At 38.4% G+C, this 21,407-nt stretch overlaps 1 protein-coding gene across 4 annotated transcripts in view; it reads left to right on the top strand.

Moving 5' to 3' along the window:
- Positions 1–21,407, top strand: part of c11.1 (maestro heat like repeat family protein c11.1) — a 1,259,325-nt gene that overhangs the window by 1,166,352 nt on the left and 71,566 nt on the right. For all 4 annotated transcript variants that reach the window (XM_090383553.1, XM_090383554.1, XM_090383556.1 and 1 more), the window contains one exon: positions 8,915–9,017. In XM_090383553.1, the coding sequence (XP_090239679.1) occupies positions 8,915–9,017 (103 nt within the window). The remainder of the gene's footprint in view (positions 1–8,914; positions 9,018–21,407) is intronic.

Here is a 21,407-nt window from a genome sequence, read left to right on the forward strand (position 1 = left end):
GAACTTCATTGGCAATTAAATTGTAATTTTAACTATACATATAACCACTTAGGTTACGGAACATAAATAATTAGTAAAAATAAATAATTAATACATAACTTGATACAGAAGTTATATAAAGGGATTTCGTAGATAACACTCGTTACTGAAGCGCGATACAGCATATCCGGAATTCGATAGCATTAGCTTTGTATAGTATAGTGCATAATATAATATTGTCAATTAATCAGTACATCTATTAATCTTGTTAAACTTCATTGTCAATTAAATTGTACTTTTAACTATATATATATATAACGACTTAGAGTACAAACGTAACAAATAATTAATACATACTTGATACGGAAGTTATATAAAGGGAACTCGTAGATAACACTCGATACCGAAAAATAAATATAGCGTTATAACTGTGTTAAGATACAAGTTTAAGGTTTTAATTTTGTTCTGAAATTGTAATTTTATTGACATTTAAATCGAAATCATGACTCTGACCAGAGCAGCAAAGCAAAAGGCTCAAGCTAATGGGAGTGCTGTGACTCAGGGGAGAACTGAGGGGGGCGGTTGCCCCCTGAATCACGGCCTTTTAAGATGCACTGTTTGCTTGATGTTTGCGGAGCAATCGGGTACGGGACATGATACTGCCATGGGGGATGTCTTTGTGTGTGCACGATGCAAGGAGTGCAAGGAAATTAGGCGACAACTCGGCGTTGTTATGGGCCTATATGAGACCTTGAAGGACAGGGTGGATGCCCTCGAAGGAAATAAATTGAGGGGCCCATCAAGCTCTCAGCTGCCCACATCAACACCAGAGCTTGGACTTGGTCATCTTGCAACACAGAGGCAGCCCCCAAGGCAGAATGCGCTGGTCCAACAGGAACTAGTAGTTGTTGGTGACTCAATTGTCAGGGAAACGGGGAACATGCTTTGTAAAAAGGATAGGTGCAACAGGACCAGGGTATGTCTGCCAGGGGCAAAGGTTGATGACGTTGTAGAGCAGATATCAACTTTTAAGGGCACAAAAGGTGATATAGTTGTACACGTTGGCACTAATGATATTAAGAGTAGGAGACCAGCAGAATTACTTAACAAGTACAGGTCACTGTTGAAAAAAAGCCGTGAAGTAGGGTTGAATTTGAAAGTGTCTGCAATTCTGCCCAGACACGATAGGAGGGAGTATATGATGAGAGCCTTGTCGATCAATTCAGCCCTGGAAAGATTGTGCAAGGCTGAAGGGGTAGAATTTTTTTCAGCCTGGACTGTACTTGTTAACAGGAGAGATTGCTTCTACAGGGATGGGATACACTTAAATAGAAAGGGTGCAAGAATATTTGCTGATGCTATCGAGGCAGTGTTAGGTGGGTCGGAAAACTGCTAGCTTGGGGGGAGACAAAGACTAATGGATTAACAGTAGCCACTGGCAGAGGTGAAAGAGATTCTTGCACTGCTTCTATTGGAATGAGCAGAAGCCTGAAAAACAAGATGCAGGATATTTCAGAGACTGCTGGAAGTCATTCGGTACAAGTAAACACATGGGTTGTGTTAGGGTAGCTAAGAATAGAAACAGGTGCATGTATACTTGCGTGTACACTAATGCTAGGAGTTTAGTAAATAAATTTGATGAATTTGAGGTATTACTCAAAACATCAAAGGCAGATATTGTTGGGATATCAGAGACGTGGTGTCACACAGATATAAGGAATGCAGAACTGGAATTTGGGGAGTACAACGTCTACAGAAAGGATAGACAGGATAGGAAGGGAGGAGGGGTTATGCTATTAGTTAAAAAACACATAAAATCCAAGGAAGTGAAGCCAGTTGACATCGCTGGACAGTGCAGTGTTGAGTCAGTTTGGTGTGACATAAGCATAGGTAAATCAAAATTGAGAGTAGGAGTGTGCTATAGGCCTAATGACTCTGATGAGTATAATAAGATACTGTACAGGGAAATAGAGTGGGCCAGTAAATCAGAGAGTCTTATAATGGGGGATTTTAATTTCCCAGATATTGACTGGAATTTGTGGGTTGGTCACTCACACACTAGCAAGGCTTTTGTGGATTTATTGGATGATTGTTTTCTACACCAGCATGTTCGTGAGGCAACAAGAGGGAGCAATACTCTTGATCTGATTATCAGTAGTGATTCTTCATGCATTAGGAATCTGCAGATAAATGAACCACTGGGTGGCAGTGATCACAGTGTGCTGAAGTGGGATTTACTCAAGGAGGTAACTACCATCAGAGGTAAAGGGAAAGGTTTTTGCTTTCGTAAAGGCGACTATGATGGTCTGAGACAGTATTTAAATTCTATACAGTGGGACCAACTGATGATGTTACCAACAGCAAATTCAAAATGGGAAGCATTCAAGGAACTAATCTTGGAAGCTACCAGGCTTTACATACCAACCAAGAAATATTGTTCAAGGTTCAGGCCTAAATGGTTGTCAGATGAACTAATGAGACATATGGCAGAGAAGAAAAATGCATGGGATACATACAAATTAATGGGTGACGTGGAAGCCTATGATAGATATAAGTTGGTCTGTAACCAAGTCACAAAGGAGATTAGGCAGGCAAAGGGATTATGAGAAATGCTTGGCAAAGGATGCAAAGAAAAACAGAAAAGAGTTCTTTACCTATTTAAACTCAAGAAGGAAAGGGATGAATCAGATTGGTCCACTGGATGTTGATGGTTCAACAGTTGAGGATCCAGCTCAGGTGGCTAACAATCTAAACGAGTATTTTGCATCTACATTCACACATGAGGAGTTATTCAGGAAGGGGAATGTCGTAGGTGAAGTAAACATTGGCAGTGAGCTAGATGATTTTCTAATAACTGAGAGGAAAGTGGAGGAGAAATTGTTGAGGATAAACATAAAAAAGGCACCCGGGGTGGATGGGATCTATCAAGTTATATTAAAGGAGGCAGCAAAGGAAGTAAGCAAACCCCTAGCCATAATTATGAGAGCTTCTTTGGACTCAGGGGAGGTACCCATGGACTGGAGATGTGCAAATGTAACCCCAATTCACAAAGGAGGATCAAAGGCTGACACAAGTAATTATAGACCTGTTAGTTTAACTTCAGTTCCAGGAAAATTAATGGAGGCACTGGTTAAAGAAGCACTGCAGGATCATCTGGACAAGAATTCAGTTATAGCTCAGACACAGCATGGGTTTGATAAGGGCAGGTCTTGTCTGACCAATTTGATTGGATACTATGATGTAGTCACAAAAGAACTGGATGCAGGGAATAACTTTGATATTATATATTTGGATCTTAGAAAGGCTTTTGATACTGTTGCGCATGGAAGACTGCTGCACAAATTGGAGAAGTGTGGCATTCGAGGCAAATTGCTGCTATGGATAAAGGGATGGTTGAGTGGCAGAAGACAGAGAGTGGTAATCAATGGACACTGCTCAACGTGGACTAATGTTATTAGTGGAGTTCCTCAGGGTTCAGTGTTGGGTCCATTGTTGTTTTCTGTATTTATAAATGATATTGATGGTGTATCAGGCTTAATGTCCAAGTTTGCAGACGATACAAAGGTTGGCAGGGTTGTTAAGGACACTACTGATACTATGCTGCTGCAATAGGATCTGGAAAGGTTGAGCAGATGGGCTGAGAGGTGGCAAATGAAGTTTAACATTGACAAATGTAAAGTACTACATATGGGAAACAGTAACCCCAGATCAACGTATCAACTCTGTGGTACTACGCTGACAGTGGTAGAGAATGAAAAGGACCTGGAGGTAATTGTGCAGGCAGATATGAAGTTCTCTGAGCAGTGCAGACGAGCTGCAAGGGTAGCTCATGGTGTCTTGTCAATGATATACAGGAATTTTTCTAGCAGGGACAGGGATGTGATTATTCCCTTGTATAAGGCATTGGTCAGGCCACACCTTGAGTACTGTATACAGGTCTGGAGGCCTCATTTCAAGAAGGATGTAGAGCTGATGGAACGAGTACAGAGAAGGGCAACAAGATTAGTGAATGGAACAAAGGGTTGCTCTTACGAAGAAAGGCTTAAGTTTTGCAAATTACAGAGCCTGGAGACTAGGCATCGCCGAGGTGATCTGATAGAGGTGTACAAGGCTTTGAATGGCTTGAGCATGCTCAATGCCGATGGGATTCTTCCTCTTGCTCAGAATAATCACCTGAGAGGGCATAAATTCAAATTGAGGAAGGACGGATGTCGGATAGATGTGCGGAAATTTGCCTTTAGCCAGCGGGCAGTTGGTTTGTGGAATAGACTTCCATCGCTTGTTGTTGAAGTTGATAGCCTAAACAAATTTAAGGCTCAGCTGGACAGGTATTTCGAACGAATTGAGGGGTGAAATGGGAGTAGTGGTTGTGTTTTTTTTTTTTTTTTTTTTTTGGCTGATGCTGAATAAGCTTGCTTTCTTGCATCATATGCCTCTACTAATGCTAATGCTAACTTCGACATTAAGCCTGATATACCTTCATCAATATCATTGATAAATATACAAAACAACAGTGGACCTAACACCGAACCCTGTGGGACTCCACTAATAACATTAGTCCACGAAGAGCAGCACCCATTTATTACCACCCTCTGTCTTCTCCCACTTAACTATCCTTTTATCCATTGTAGCAACTTACCCTTAATACCATTCTGCTCCAATTTGTACAATAGTCTTCCATGGGCAACAGTGTCAAAAGCTTTCTTGAAATCCAGTTATATGATATCAAAATTATTTTTTGCATCCAGTTCCTTTGTAACCACATCATAATATCCTATCAAATTTGTCAGACAAGACTTTCCCTTAACAAACCCATGCTGTGTCTGAATTATTGCTGCAGTCTTGTCTAGATGATCCTGCAATGCATCTTTAACCAGTGATTCTATTATTTTACCCGGAGCAGAAGTTAAACTAACTGGTCTGTAATTACTCGTGTCACCCTTCGATCCCCCTTTGTGTATTGGAGATACAGTTCCACATCTCCAGTCCGTGGGTACCTACCCTGAGTCCAAGGACGCTCTCATAATTATGACTAAGGGTTTGCTTAGTTGCTTTGCCACCTCCTTTAATATAACTGGATAGATCCCATCCACCCCAGGTGCTTTTCTTATGTTTAACTTCAACAATTTCTCCATGTGTGAATGTAGATGCAAAATACTCATTCAGTTTGTTTGCTATCTGAGCAGCATCATCAACAGTCGAACCATCGATATAAAGTGGATCAATCAGATTCATCCCTTTCCTTTTAGAATTTATATAAGTAAAGAAATCCTTGCTGTTTTTCTTAGCATCTTTCGCCAAAGATTTCTCGTAATCTGCCTTTGCCTGCCTAACCTCCTTTGTGACCTGATTACAGACTAGGTTATATCTGCCATAGGCTTCTGAGTCGCTTGATAATTTATATGCATCCCACGCATTTTCTTCTCTATTATGAGTCTCATTAGTTCATTAGATAACCATTTAGGCCTAAACCTTGAACAGTATTTCTTAATAGGTATGAAACTTTTAGTATCATCCACGATTAATTCCTTGAATGCTTCCTACTTAGAATTTACTGTTGGTAACATCACCAGTTTATCCCACTGTACACAATTTAAAAACTGTCGGAGACTGCTGTACTCACCTTTACGGAAGCAAAAACCCTTTCCTTTACCCCTGATGGTAATTAAATCTTTAAGTAAATCCCACATCCGTACACTGTGATCACTGCATCACCTAGTGGTTCCTTTTTCTGCAAATTCTTAATACACAAATGATCACTGCTGATAACCAGATCAAGAGTATTACTTTCTCTGGTTGCCTCTCGAACATGCTGCTGCAGAAAACAATCATCCAGTAAATCCACAAAAGTCTGAATAGTGTGTGAGTGACCAACCCACAAGTTCCAGTCAATATCTGGGAAGTTAAAATCCCCCTTTATAAGACATTCCGATTTACTAGCCCACTCTATTTCTCTGTACAATTGTTCATTGTACTCATTCGAGTCATTAGGCCTATAACACACTCCTACTCTTATTTTTGCTTTCGCAGTGCTTATGTCACACCAAACTGACTGAACAGTGCACTGTTCATCTATATCAACTGGATGCACTTCTTTTGATTTTATGTTTTTCTTAATTAACAGCATAACACCTCCTCCCTTTCTATCCTTTCTGTACACATTGTACTCCCCAAATTCCAGTTCAGCATTCCTTATATCTGTGTGACACCATGTCTCTGCTATCCCAACAATATCCGCCTTTGATGTCTTGACCAACACTCATTCAAATTCATTAAATTTATTTACTATACTTCTAGCATTGGTATACATGCAAGTATACATGCTCCTACTCCTATTCCTAGTTACCCTAACACATCCCATATACCCACCTATTTCAGGATGACTGCCATCCGTCCCTGAAACACCCAACACCCCATGCTCCAGGTCGCTACTTATTCTAATAGAAGTTGTGCAAGAATCACCTTCGCCTCTGCCTACGGCTACTGTTAAACTATTAGTCCTTGTATCCCCCCAAGCTATCAGTTTTCCGACCCACCTAACACTGCCTTGATAGCATCAGCAAATATTCTTGCACTCTTTCTATTTAAGTGTATCCCATCCCTATAGAAGCAGTCTCTCCTGTTAACAAGACAGTCCAGGTTGAAAAAAATTCTACCCCTTGAGCCTTGCACAATCTCTCCAGGGCCGAATTGATCGACAAGGCTCTAATCATATACTCCCTTCTATCGTGTCTGGGCAAAATTGCAGACACTTTCAAATTCAGCCCTAATTCTCGGCTTTTGTTCAACAGTGACCTGTACTTGTTAAGTAATTCTGCTGGTCTCCTACTCCTAATATCATTAGTGCCAACGTGTACAACTATATCACCTTTTGTGCCCTTAAAAGATGATATCTGCTCTACAACGTCATCAACCTTTGCCCCTGGCAGACATACTCTGGTCCTGTTCCACCTATCCTTTTTACAAAACAAGTTTCCCGTTTCCCTGACAGTAGAGTCTGCAACAACTACTAATTCCTAAGGGACTAACACATTCTGCCTTGGGGGTTGCCGCTGTGTTGCGTGATGACCACGGCGCCTCCATAGCCAGGTGGGAAGGAGCAGCAGTGCGTAGCACACGCTTCTTGATTATACCGGGGTTCGAGCCTGTCACCACCAAATACAGAGGATGTGGAAAGGTCAGGGAACGACCACCGCATATCCCGGAGCAATATGGCCTTAGTTGCTAATGCTCCTAAAAACCAAAAAAAAAAACAAAAAAACGTAATGACCAAGTGCAAGCTCTGGCGTTGATGTGGGCAGCTGAGAGCCTGATGGGCTCCTCAATTTAGATCTTTCGAGGGCATCCACTCTGTCTTTCAAACTCTCATATAGGCCCATAACAACGCTGAGTTGTTGCCTGATTTCCTTACACTCCTTACATCACGCACACAAAGACATCCCCCATGGCAATATCATGTTCCGTTCCAGAGAGTTCGGCAAACATTTCACAAGTCGCACATTTTTTTAGGCTCTGATGTGTTGAAGAATCGCCCCTCTCAGTTCTCCCCCGAGTCACAGCACTTCTGCCACTTTGTGCCCGTTGCTTTGCTGCTCTAGTTTGGGGCATGATACTTTAAATTAATAAAATTAAATAAATTAAATTAATTAAATGTCAGTACTACGCTATCTAATGGAAACAGTGAAGCGTATTACTCTATAAATTATACGTTAGAGCTACCTAACTACCTCAATTAAAAATTTGAATTCCCTACCACTATATACAAAAACAATGGCTGCAAGATTCGAACGAAATAACGGTTTTACGTATATTAAGTATTACGTATATCTACAAAAACTGTTTATCTAAATTAAAATAAAAATAACCAGCGTAACTATAACTATAAGACTACGTATTGAGTACAATATAAAATAACAATTATGTAAATAAAAAGGCAAACACTTGTCATTTTTTTGGAGCCTGCAACTGACAGCTGTAATTTTTAAAGAGAGTCAGTGCCTTATCTAAGCCTTATGTTTACAAAACAATAATTACAAAAAAATAAAATAAAATCATAATAATAAACTGTCATAGTCTCAATTGTAAATTAAATATTACAACAGGAACCTCTGCTAATGCAGGAACATTATTTTTGAAGGGCACTTGCAATATATCCTTAGAAAACTCAACTGATGCTTTCTGAAATAATGTTTTACAGTGTCATCTAACCTCCAGCTATGATATGATGGGATGCTTCATTGATAATCCAGTTCCTGTCAAACTCAGACTCTCATTGGCTATTAATCAACTGGCTCAAGTTATTAATCACAACTAACGGTTACTTTTTGGGGGAACTGCTCAGCAAACTGTCCCATCAACACTGCTATGGAAACAGGACAGTTTCCTGAGTGAGTAAGTGAGTGATATACTATAATTACCAAGCCTGCAATTGAGAATTGCATGCATAACAAAACTGACACAGAGCAATTTCCACCATCACATTCAAAGCTTTAAGTTTAAACATTTCAAGTTTTTGTGATGTATAGTTTGAAATGACAATATCTGTATACATACGTTGAGATTGATTGGCTTAATGAAACACATTTGTAAAATTTTTAAAATTCCAGATTTTTTTTTAATGCCAGATTTATGAGATTTTATTGAATATTGTTTTCTGTATAATGTAGAAATTGTGTATTTGCAATTCTTAGATATTGATTATATAGGCAAAAAATATATATGCAAAACTTGTTTTAGCAAGTAAATGAAACTGTAATTAGCCTGTATTTATTTTCTGCTGTGTCAGGCTATATGAACTTTACTTGACAATTCACATTTGTGACTTTGTTGTGAAAATTAGAAAAATCTTTAACTGCCAGTCTTCAAGTCCCATGATTACCAAAATGTATTACAAAATGTAAATAATTAAAATCATTATATTTTTATATTTAAACAGATTATGGACTTCCCTGATAGGCTGAATGCATATGTTATATCAGGCATATCCTACTTTAAAAGCCCATCTTCATTTATCCAGTGCAATGCAGCTACTTTTTTGGGTAAGTAATGAAAATCTAAAATCTAAAGAGAACACAGGAGTCTTTTCAGGGTGGGGAAAGAGGAATGAATGCCTGACTCCTAAGAAAATATTTAATATTAACACTTATTTCCACAGAAGAATTGCATAAAAAACAAACTTTTTGCATATCTTTGATTATATTTCTTCAATATATCAACTTCTGTGGATGGGGACAAATGTCATCTGCAGATTGATGTTTTTGTTAATATACAAGTGGCCCTTTTCCAAGCCATCAGCAGTTTGTACCCTAGGAAAACCATGTAGTTTTCCTAGGATGCCTTCCCCAAATTCCAGTAGTAGATGTAGGCTGAAAGGGTGCCCATCCATATATGCACACTATGCAGTCATCTGTGGGTTTATTAGAGGGGTTTGGAAGATGACGTGGAAAATGTGTGGTGTTTTTTCTTTGCTGATGCTGTACAAGCATGCATCCTTTGCACCTAATCTAATACAAATTGTCCACCACTTGTATTATGCAGTGATTTAATACAAAACATGAAACTGTGTCTTCATGTCTATGGTCCTAGTGGCAACACCACACCAAATTTATAATTGTCCCTAGATGCCTATACATTTTAGGGTGTGGACTAAGCCCTAAAAAAACAGCTTTGGAAATAATTAAATAAAAACACAGATTCTGCCACTGATGCCCCCCCCCAACTGAAAGTTCCAAGAAGAGGGTATTTCTGAAAAAAATAAAAAATAATAATAATAATAACTTTTTCTTAGTATTCAGGTTTCCCCTAACTTAAAACACAGGTCCAGACAAGCTGACACTTCTGTTTTATGTTAAGTGTGTTATTAATCACCTTATAATTTAAAACTGGATGCCCACCCTCCAGCCCATGGGCCAGATCAGGTCCACCTACACTATCGATATTAAATATTGAGAAAAACTAGTAAAATGAAAAGCTAATATAATATACATTGTAAAATAATTATTATGCTAGAAATGGCATAAAATTTACAAAAAATGCATCATTCAGTGATAATTTGGTTTAATCTATGCGGGTGAAATGACTGACGACATCTACAAAGAAAGTCTCAAAAATCAGTCAGCTTATGCAGGTCCACATGGGTTAGTTGATTCTACATACATATGTTTGTTTAATATCACTGGAGTATGGAAAGGTGTGTATCCTCTTTTAAAACGTAACATTGTTACATTAGTTTTTTCATGTTTTTGAACTGAAAATTTTTAATTCTTTTGGAACTAGCTCAAAATAAAGAGTATTTAAAAATAAATATAAATGGAATTAACTATATTTTTATATCTCAAAGAAAAATCTCTAACATGCAGAGAGACAATAGCAGTCATGAAGGAATAAAATATTTAAAGACATTATGATAAAAAATATGCAAGTCAATATGATAAATTTATGGAGAAAATTAGAGAATCTAAATTAGAATCTAAAAAAAAATCTTTACAAGGGCAACAAGAGTTTTTTTTTTTTTTTTTAGAAAATACAGTTAATGAAAATAAACAGTGGTGTATTCAGGACGGAATGCACCGGAATGACACGACGTTCCTGGTACTTTTTTTCTAAATGTCATAATAGAAAATCATTAAATTTATACACCTAATATTATGAAATAATGGCATAATCAAAGGGGAGGGAGAAATAATATCTATTTTACCCATTGCTACTAAAAATATATATTAATAGTAATCTTTAAAATTAATAGATTTTTTTTAAAATTTATTTAAAAACAAAAATATAAATTTTGCAATTAAACTTGAACGTTTCTTACTAAAGTACAATGTGCTAGATAAAGAGATCCAATGAATGAGATATACTATGATGTGTGCAAATGCTGCATTTTGATTCACTATGAGCTAAGTACTAGAACTGGTTGTTGAACCGAGTCTGAAGTCTGATTCAGTTACTGTACAGTCAATGTGGTGTGATCATATAGTCTTCTGGAGAATGATGTACAAGATTTTTTTTTTGTCATTCGTATATGTATTATATATTGTATGTATTATAAAATTATATTATATTATATTATATTATTTAATATAATTATTATATATTATATTATTTAATATAATTATTATATATTATATTATTTAATAATATTATATTATATGTATTATAAAATATATTCATATATGTATTTTTGTCTATTATATATATAATATGTACAATGTGAGTTTATGACCGATCTCTGGTATTTAGATTAATTAATTTATTTATTACTCTTTCTTCTAAGGTAAAGATTAATTTTTACAGGATTAAATATATAAATTTAAATTTTCGTAATTTCAGTATTTAAAAATTAAAACAAGAAATTTTCATTAAATACAAAATGAGCAAAAAATATAAGCAAACAACATTAAATAGATTTCTTGATAAAAAAACTGAAAACTGTGCAAGAAAATGTACAAACATGTGGAAATGATAATGACATGACCTCTTCTTTACCGTCAAGATCCAAAGATGAGAGAAACAGTAAAATTTAATTGTCCCCACATTTGGAATGCTGACATATGGACTGAGAAGAAAAAAGCATATCCTTGGCTTACATGTGACACTGGAAACCTGGGATGTTTGACTTGTACTGCTGTAAAAAAAAATTAGGGCCATCTAAAATGCAGGGAGTTAGCATTTCAAGGAATGGAGTTTGATAGTGGTATCATCTTATGGCAAAGAGAGAAGTGCACATATACAGGCTGAAAAAAATCTTGCAAACTGCAAATGAACAACATTTAGAAGCAGTAATTGATCAAATGAATGACTCCAAAATTTCTAGCACTTGTAAGGGTTTTAGAACTGCATGTTAACATGATCGACCATATTCTGACCATTTTTAGTTGTTACAACTTCAAGAATTGAATGACACTGTTATTGCTCACGGTTTGCATTCAAGATTAAGTGCGGCCCCGAGTGCCAAGCGATAGTTCCCAAGCGATCTTTCTAGTGCGATTTTCTAGCGATTTTCCTAGGGCGAGTACTAGTGCTTGAATAATCCCTCCACCGCTCGCAACGTTACTGCTGACCGCTCGCAACGTCACTGCTTCCCTCGCTGAGCAACGTCACTGCTTCACCGCTAGCATCGTTACTGCTAACCCCGCTTGCAACGTCACTGCTATCACTAGCAACGTACTGCTCTCTTCTTCTGCTGATCGCTTGGTCACTGGTTGGCACCGCTCCTGCCTCCACGTGGCGGGGTCGGTAACCTGGGAGAAGGAATTCCCTCTTCCAGGGCTAAAAGGAGCAACAATGGATTGTGATGCATATCCACCGCTAGAGCCCACGGGCTCCAGACCTGTCAACTCTGATTCAGAGCATGACTTGAATCGTCCGAGGAGACAGCGGACTGAAAAACAGAGTGCAGATATGCCAGCATTTCTAATAATGCACTCATTATCCACACAACCTGTAGGCAAGTTATCGCCATTTCTAATACAGAAATGTTTAGAATCGGTTGTTGGATCGCCTAAAATGGTGAAGCGTCTTCAATCCGGAGACCTTCTAATTGAAGCTTCGAAGCCAAGCCATTCAGAAAAATTGTTAAAATTGACAACTTTTAACAACATTCCAGTGTCAGTTACGCCACATAACACCCTGAACACCTCTAAAGGCGTCATCAGCGAATGGGACTTACTGAATGTCTCTGAACAAGAAATAATACAAGAGCTTAGTGATCAAAAAGTGACTCATGCACGGAGAATCATGACTAAAAGAGATGGCAACCTACTACCAACCAGGTCCATCATTTTAACTTTCAGTACTCCGACTCTTCCATCTTCTGTTAAAGCAGGTTACCTAAATTGTAAGATTCGTCCTTACATCCCAAACCCCATTCGCTGCTTTAAATGTCAGAAGTACGGTCATTCTCAAACAGCATGCCGAGGCGATGCTGTGTGTCCTCTTTGTGGTTCCAAGGAGCATTCTCAAGAAGACTGTACAGCTTCCACTCCTATTTGTCCAAACTTTAAGGAAAACCACCCTGCATTTTCTAAAGCATGTGACCTTTGGAAAACAGGAAAAAAAATCCAGAAATATAAAGTTGAACATAAAGTCACTTACCCTGAAGCAAGAAAGCAAGTGCTACTAACCATTCCTAGCCGATCATATGCATCTGTTACTAGAACCAGCCGCTCAGCTGCAACTCAAACAGATGTGTCCATAGAACCGAGAATTTCCTTTGCCACCTGGGCCAAAACTATTTTATCATGCAATAAGAAACCTACAGTCAACGAAACCAGCAATACGCCGATCAGCATCCCAACTGATGCTATCTCAACTTTTCCCGAAACAACAAAATCAACTACCGTTGAAAATCAGAAAAAGGTGAAGCCACGAAATATCAACATGGAAACTGATGTTCAATCGGAGGATGACGACACAGTACTAGAATTACATGCTAATGATATCATGGATACAGGACGCCCAATCTTTCCCAGAAATGAGAAACCAAAACCAAGCAGACAGAAACCTTCTCAGAAAAAACAGTCAGATCAATCTTCCTCAAACAAATCCAACCAATGAATAAATTCCTACAATGGAACTGTCGAGGATTACGCAGTAATATAGACGACCTCAGTGATTTACTCAGTCAAACTAATGCAGTAGGTGCGTGCTTACAAGAAACATTCTTATCACCACACGCTTCGGTCAAAATCAAAAACTATACTATGTTTAGGCGAGACAGGGTTTCTAACTCTCCTGCTCGTGGTGGGGTAGCTATACTTGTGAAATCTACAATTCCCTCACGACATCTCCAACTAAATACCTCCTTAGAAGTTGTAGCAGTCCGGATAGCAATGGGAATATCGTTATCACTTGCATCCATCTATATATCACCGAATTATCCTTGCTCCCAGACTGAACTGGACAGTCTCATTACGCAACTTCCACCTCCCGTCTGTTTACTTGGTGATTTCAATGGTCACCATCCATTGTGGGGATCCTCCACCATGGATGGTAGAGGCAAACTAATCGAAACATTCCTGGATAACCATAACCTGACTCTTTTAAACTCTGGTTCTCCAACTCATATTCAACTACCTGCTGGTACTACATCCGCCATAGACCTATCCATCTGTTCAGCATCTCTTTTTCCAAGCATGGAATGGTTAGTGCTAAATGATCCATTCCACAGTGACCATTTCCCTATCATTAGTTCAATACAAACACAGGTCATGTCATACCCTAAAGGCCGTATTTCTTGGAGCTTCCAAAAAGCAGACTGGAAAACCTATTCCAGTTGTGTTACATTTGAAAAGCAATATGTACAGCAACAGAATCTTGATAACGTAACTGACCACATTACCAGCCAACTATTATCTGCAGCAGAAATTTCCATTCCAAAATCTAATCTGCACAAGAGTGTACACCAAAATCAGTGGTGGAATGAAGAATGCTCCAAAGCAAAGCGTGATAAAAACAGAGCTTGGAACCACTTTCGTAAATTCCCAACTACCGCCAACCTAATTGTTTACAAAAAACTCAGAGCTAAAGCGAGACAGATTAGAAAAAAAGCAAAACATGAATCCTGGACTAACTTCGCCTCATCCATTAACAAAAATACTGACACTCGAATTATTTGGAAAAAAATACGAGCACTCAATGGGAAATTTCTACCGTTGCAATCACCAATAATACAATGGAATGGGCAGGAATTATCTTCCCCTAATGATATTGCAAATGCGCTATCAGAGTCTTTTTATGACATTTCCGCCTCATCCTCTTATGTGACATCCTTTCAACGCATTAAAACTAGTGAAGAACGTCAAAAATTAAATTTTCAAACTAGACACTCACTCCCTTATAACCAGCCTTTTACTTTAGTCGAGCTGAAGGAATGCTTAAGCAAATCGTCAAATAGTGCAGCAGGACCAGACGGTATTCACTACAGTATGTTGCAGCATCTATGTGAATCTGACCTCGGCATTTTATTAATATTCTTTAACCGTATCTTTTCAGAAAATACTTATCCTCTGTCCTGGTGGCATTCCTATATTTGTGCTATTCCAAAACCAGGCAAAGATCCCACTCTGGTCCAGAACTACAGACCGATATCATTAACAAGCTGTTTAGGCAAAATCTTTGAAAGGATGGTACATAAGAGGCTCACCTGGTTTCTAGATTCCCAGCATCTTCTCTCTGATCACCAATATGGCTTCCGTAAAAACAGATCCACCCTAGATTTACTTGTAAAACTTGAATGCAACATACGAAATGCCTTCGTCATGAAACAGCACCTAGTGATGGTCAACCTAGATATTCACAAAGCATTCGATACTACCTGGCGCTATGGCATTATTAAAGATATGCATCAGTTGGGGCTGAGAGGCTATCTTCCTCAAATCATTCAGAACTTTTTAAAATTACGCACTTTTCAAGTCCGATATAAAAACGTGCTGTCTGCAACTCACATTCAAGAAGAGGGTGTCCCACAAGGTTCAATACTGAGTGCTACCCTATTTGCGATTCGAGTCAACAAAATTTTGGAAGATCTTCCAAAAAACATTCAAATTTATATGTATGCAGATGACCTCACCATATCCTGCCAATCACAAAGTATGAATACTATCGAAAGACAGTTGCAAAATGCTCTATACAAAATAGAAACCTGGACCTTATGCAATGGATATCGTCTTGCTGAACAGAAATCCACCACTACTCACTTCTGCAAACTACGGTCACTTCATCCTGATCCTGAGCTAAAGATCAATAACATGCCAATACCTCTTACTCACACTGTCCGTTTTCTTGGCCTGGTGCTAGATAGGAAACTAAACTTTCAAGCACATGTGACCTACCTTCGGACCATCTGCTTGAAGAAATTGAACATCCTCCGGTGTGTGTCATCTATGTCGTGGGGTGCTGATCGGCATACCCTGATCCATCTCTATAGAGCTCTCATCAGGTCCCGTTTAGACTATGGCTCCCCAGTGTATGACTCTGCTAGGAAAACTATTCTAGAGCGATTGAACACGATCCAGCACAGTGCTCTCAGAGTTTCTCTAGGGGCTTTCAGAACCTCCCCAGTTCAGAGCCTTTATATTGAAGCCCACGAACCTCCCTTACATCTTCGGAGGAAAACATTGCTTTTGATGTATGCTGCAAAAATCCGCAGTCTTCCCTCTCACCCGAATTGGAGATGTCTGTACAATACCGAATGGGAGTCATTCTTCAACAGCAAACCAAATGAAAACAGACCTGCTGCACTTAGACTTAAAGAACTAACTCAAACGTGGAATATTGACATCGGCAATATATATGAGGACATAACACCGCCTGATCCACCGTGGACTAATATCCGTGCAATTTATGATGATTATTTCCAACAGTGGGGAAAGAAAACCTTGTCTCCCTTCAATATCGCACAATTACATGAAACTCATTGTGCTTCTAATTCACAGGCCTGTAAGATCTATACTGATGGATCAAAAACTGAGACCCAAGTAGGCGCTGCGGCAATCTTCCCTTCATTCACTACTTCTATCTCATTACCTGTAGAATGCAGTATCTTCACTGCAGAGCTTTATGCCATTAACATGGCCCTAGATCACATTACTCAACTTCTGATTTCTTCTGCCTTAATATACACTGACTCCCTCAGTGCTGTCTCTGCCATAAATAGCAGTACCAACTCCTCTCACCCTGTTATCAAACAAATCCATTCCAAATTACTTGTGTGCAATGAGTCAAACCAAACAGTGACATTCTGCTGGATACCAGGGCATTCTGGAATAGCAGGTAATGAAAGAGCAGATCTTGCAGCCAAACAACCAGATACCAATATTTTACAGAATTGTCAAGTTCCGTATTCCGATTTCAAACATATCATTCGTAAAGCATGCTACAATAGATGGTCACTGATCTGGAGAGGTTATCCAGGAAACAAACTGTACAGAATAAAACCAGAACCAAAGCTGTGGCTCTCCAGTTTCCGGAAAAATAGACGAGAAGAAACAATTTTAGGAAGGCTAAGGATTGGGCATACACACCTCACTCACCTGTATCTATTAAATAATGACAGTGCACCCCAATGCACATCATGCCAAATTCAACTGACCATTCGCCATTTGCTAGTGGACTGTCCCCACCTTCAAACCATTCGCTTAGGCATCTTTAAGTCTATATCTAATACACAGTCATCAGTAAATTTGATGCAGATCCTGGGAGATGATCCTAATAAAAAGGAACTATTTACTTTCTTAAAACAGATAGGAATATACCACAAAATATAGGTATTGTTTCATAGTCACCATTAGAAAGACACAATATGGCCCCAGCAGCCTATGTGTCGTTAAACTCAATAATAACAACAACAACAACAGATTAAGTGCTACTAATATAATAGAGCATGTCACAAGGCAAATGAAATTAAAATTGTGCCAACAACAAATTTTGGATATACGTGGAAACAGTACCACTCTAAGTAAGAATTTCTATTCTGATTGATGAGTCTACCACTCTAAGCAAGAAACCTTCCCTGATTATTTATTAAAAATGTGAAACCAATAAAATGAAAGATCCACATTACTTGTTTCTTGATTTAATCGAATTGCCAGATCAGACAGCTTTCACAATAACAGAGTGCCTTTTAAAATGTCTTGAAAAATACAGATTTGACGACAATTATTTAAAACACTATTTAATTTCTTTTAGAAGCGATGGGACAAGTATTATGTTGGGCAGAAAATCTGGAGTTGGAAATAAATTATTAGAAAAATATCCAAATTTGATCATATGGCATTGTTTAAACCATTGGCTTCAGTTATCAGTTAGAGATGCAACATCAGAAGTTTTTATGGACAAGCTGTACACTTTGTACAGTCAATCTCCAAAAAACCAGAGAGAAATAGAAGCATGCACTACCAGCATCGGCAAAGAAATTAAAAGGATTGGATGGGAATTTAATGTAAGTTGGGTGGCCAGCTCCTTTAGGACTGTATCAGCAGTTTGGCAAAATTTTGCATCTTTATGCCATCATTTTGAAAATGCCAGTAAAGATAACCGAAACAAAACTGAACAATCCATGTTCAATGAATTTCATCCAAACGGTTTGTTCTAAATTTAGCCCTGATGTACGATGTATTGTTTGAGCTATCAGTTCTTTCAGCTTCATTGCAAAAAAGAAATACAATAGTATATGCAAACAAATTGATTCATCGTAAAATTCATTACTTGGAATTTTTAAAAGATCCTCAAAAAGGAAAAAAAGTTGTTAGAAGCCTCAGATGCTATTGAAAAAATGCAATTATTTTCAGTAACATTAATGGACAATAACAAAGTGACAGTAATTCATGGAAATCAGTTTCTAAACAGTATTATTAATAATACAAAGCACAGGCTGAGTGTTAGTACAGATTCTACTGAACTTACTGAAGGAATTTCGATTTCAGACATTATAAAAGGGTTGCGAATTCTTGAACCATGCAAATGGCCATCTGAAATTGATCTGGGATTTGGACAAAATGAAATAGAATCTCTCTGTAAATGTTTTAATTTATCTTTCACAAACAACTCTGGATTTTTCATTCTTTAAATGGATACAACTGTACAACGCAGTGTGAACGTCAACAACATTTATATACATAAACTGTGTATTTAACATTACCATAGTTAGGCGCATTTTGGCCTTGCTGCTCTTTTGCCATAAAGCCCATAAACAAACAATGCCAGTTATAATGAAGAAGGCAGCAAGGGAAGTAAGCAAACCCTTAGCCATAATTATGAGAGTATCCTTAGAGTCAGGGGAGGTTTCCATGGACTGCAGATGTGCAAATGTATCCCCAATTCACAAAATAAGACCTGTTAGTTTAAATTGTGTTCCGGGGAAAATAATGGGGTCATTGGTTAAAGAGGTGATACAGGATCACCTAGACAAGACAGCAGTAATAGTTCAGACACACATGGGTTTGTTAAGGGGAAGTCTTGTCTGACCATTTGATTGGATACTATGATGTGGTCACAAAGGAACTGGATGGTAAAAATAATTTTGATATCATATAATTGGATTTCAGGAAAGCTTTTGATACTGTTGCACATAGAAGACTGCTGTACAAATTGGAGCAGAATGGCATTAAGGGAAAGTTACTGCAATAGATAAAGGGATGGTTGAGTGGGAGATGGCAAAGATTGTTAATAAATGAACACTGCTCTACATGGACTAATTTTATTAGCAGAGTCTCCCAGGGTTCGGTGCTGAGCCCATTGTTTTGTGTATTTATCAATGATATCAATGGGCTCAGCACCGAACACTGATGATACAAAGGTTGGCAGGGTTGTTAATGACACTAAAGACAGTATGCTACTGCAACAGGATCTAGAAAAGTTAGGCAGATGGGCTGAGAAGTGGCAATGAAGTTTAACATTGACAAATGCAAAATAATTCATATGGGTAGCATTAACCCAAGAGAAACATACCACTGTGTGGTACTACATTCAGGGAGGTGGAGAATGAAAAAAGACCTGGGGATAATTGTGCAGTCAGATTTGAAGTTCTCTGAGCAGTACAGACTGGCTGCCAGAACAGGTCATGGAGTTTTGTCAATGATATATAGGAATTTTGCTACCAGAGAAAATGAGGTGATTATCCCTTTTTTATAAGGCTCTGGTCAGGCCACACCTTGAGTACTGTATGAGTTGGGAGGCCTCATTTTAGGAAGGATATAGAGTTGTTAGAATGAGTACAGAGAATGGCAACATGATTTGTGAGAGGAACAAAGAAAGGCTTACATTCTAGGACTTGCGAGGTGATCTGATCAAGGTGTATAAGGCCTTGAATGGTTTGAGCAGGCTCAGTGGACCCCGGGTGCCAGGCCTTTCCATTGTCAAGCGATTCTTGTGCGTTTACACAGCATCTTTTTCCCCAGCGACTGAGTGTTCCTTTGTTTTCTCTCGCACTTATTAAAATTTTCTGTTAAGTAGCTGTAATTTCTTAAAAGAATTAAGAGAGCCTAGAAGAAGAAAAGCACCTTTTTCTGTAATTTAGCTACCTTATTAACTGTACTAACTTCTATGCTTGGCCACAAAGCGGCACAGTGGTGAAACTCATGTTTAGTCTCTAGAGCAAAGTTTTCCGGCATCCCCCTCCCCCCATACTTCTCCTTCAACCCATGCACGGTACTAAGTACTATAGGTTTTGATACCTTTCGTGTTTGGGGTTTTCATAAAAAAAAAAAAAAAAAACCTGCTCCTGCCTCCCCGTGGCAGAGTCGGTAACCTGGATGGTAAAGAGAAACCCCCAGGGCCAAAAGGAGCCACCATGGATAAAAATAGTTATCCAATCTCAGAGCCTTCGAGCTCAAGAGCAGAACTTTCTAACTTTGACCATGACTCAAGTCAACCTAAGAGACTACAAAGAGAAGCAGAATGTCATGACGATGTACCAAACTTGCTGGTGATTCATTCCCTATCCACCCAACCTGTGGGTAAGTTATCACCATTCTTAATTTAGAAAATCTTGTAGTCTATTGCTTGATCACCAAAAATGGTTAAAAGACTGCAATCTGGTGACCTGCTAATTGAAGGTCACCAGATTACGTCAAAACATTCTGAGCGACTGTTAAAAACAACATTTGGTGGGTTGGCAGTATAAATTACTCCCTAAAAAACACTAAATTCATCAAAAGGTGTCATCAGCGAGTGGGACCTAATTACAGCCTCCGAAGAACTACTCCAAGAACTGAGCAGTCAAAAAGTAATAAATGTGAAACTGATCTTGACGAAAAAGGATGAAATTCTCACTCCAACTAGATCCATTATTCTGACATTTAGCACTCCAGACTTACCATCCTCAATTAAAGCTGGTTATTTAAACTGTCAGATTCGACCTTGCATTCATAATACTGTGTGGTGCTTTAAATGTCAGAAATACGGTCATTCCCAGCAGACTTGTCGAGGTTGACACAGTTTTAATACTCCAAATACTCCAATCGAGGGGAAGCTATATGTCCTATCTGCGGATCTAAAGAGCATACTCAAGGAGATTGCTCAGTCAAAACACCTGTTTGTCCAAACTGCAAAGGAAGCCATCCAGCCTTTTCCAAAACTTGTGAGCTATGGATAACATGAAAGAAAATTCAAAAATACAAAAGAGAAAATAAAGTGACGTTTCTTGAGGTACACAGACAAGTTATGTTGACTATGCCTATAGTCGTTCCTATGCAGCTCACACTCGAAACTTTGTTTTTATTGCCGCTCAAACAGATGTATCAGTTCCGCCTAACACCTTTCTAGCGAATTGGCTTAAATCTACACTTTCAACCTCTAAGAAAGATAATCCTCCAAAAAAAAACTAGCGAAGCCACAAATACTCCAATCAGCATTCCTACTCGTACCCCATCAGTCCCAGTTGAAAAAGAACAATTAAAATCTGACTCACTGTAAAAAATTGGAATCTCCTA

The sequence above is a fragment of the Mastigoproctus giganteus genome, chromosome 10 (genome assembly GCF_048544385.1).
Source record: "Mastigoproctus giganteus isolate SK-2022 chromosome 10, ASM4854438v1, whole genome shotgun sequence".
Lineage (NCBI taxonomy): Eukaryota > Metazoa > Arthropoda > Arachnida > Uropygi > Thelyphonidae > Mastigoproctus > Mastigoproctus giganteus.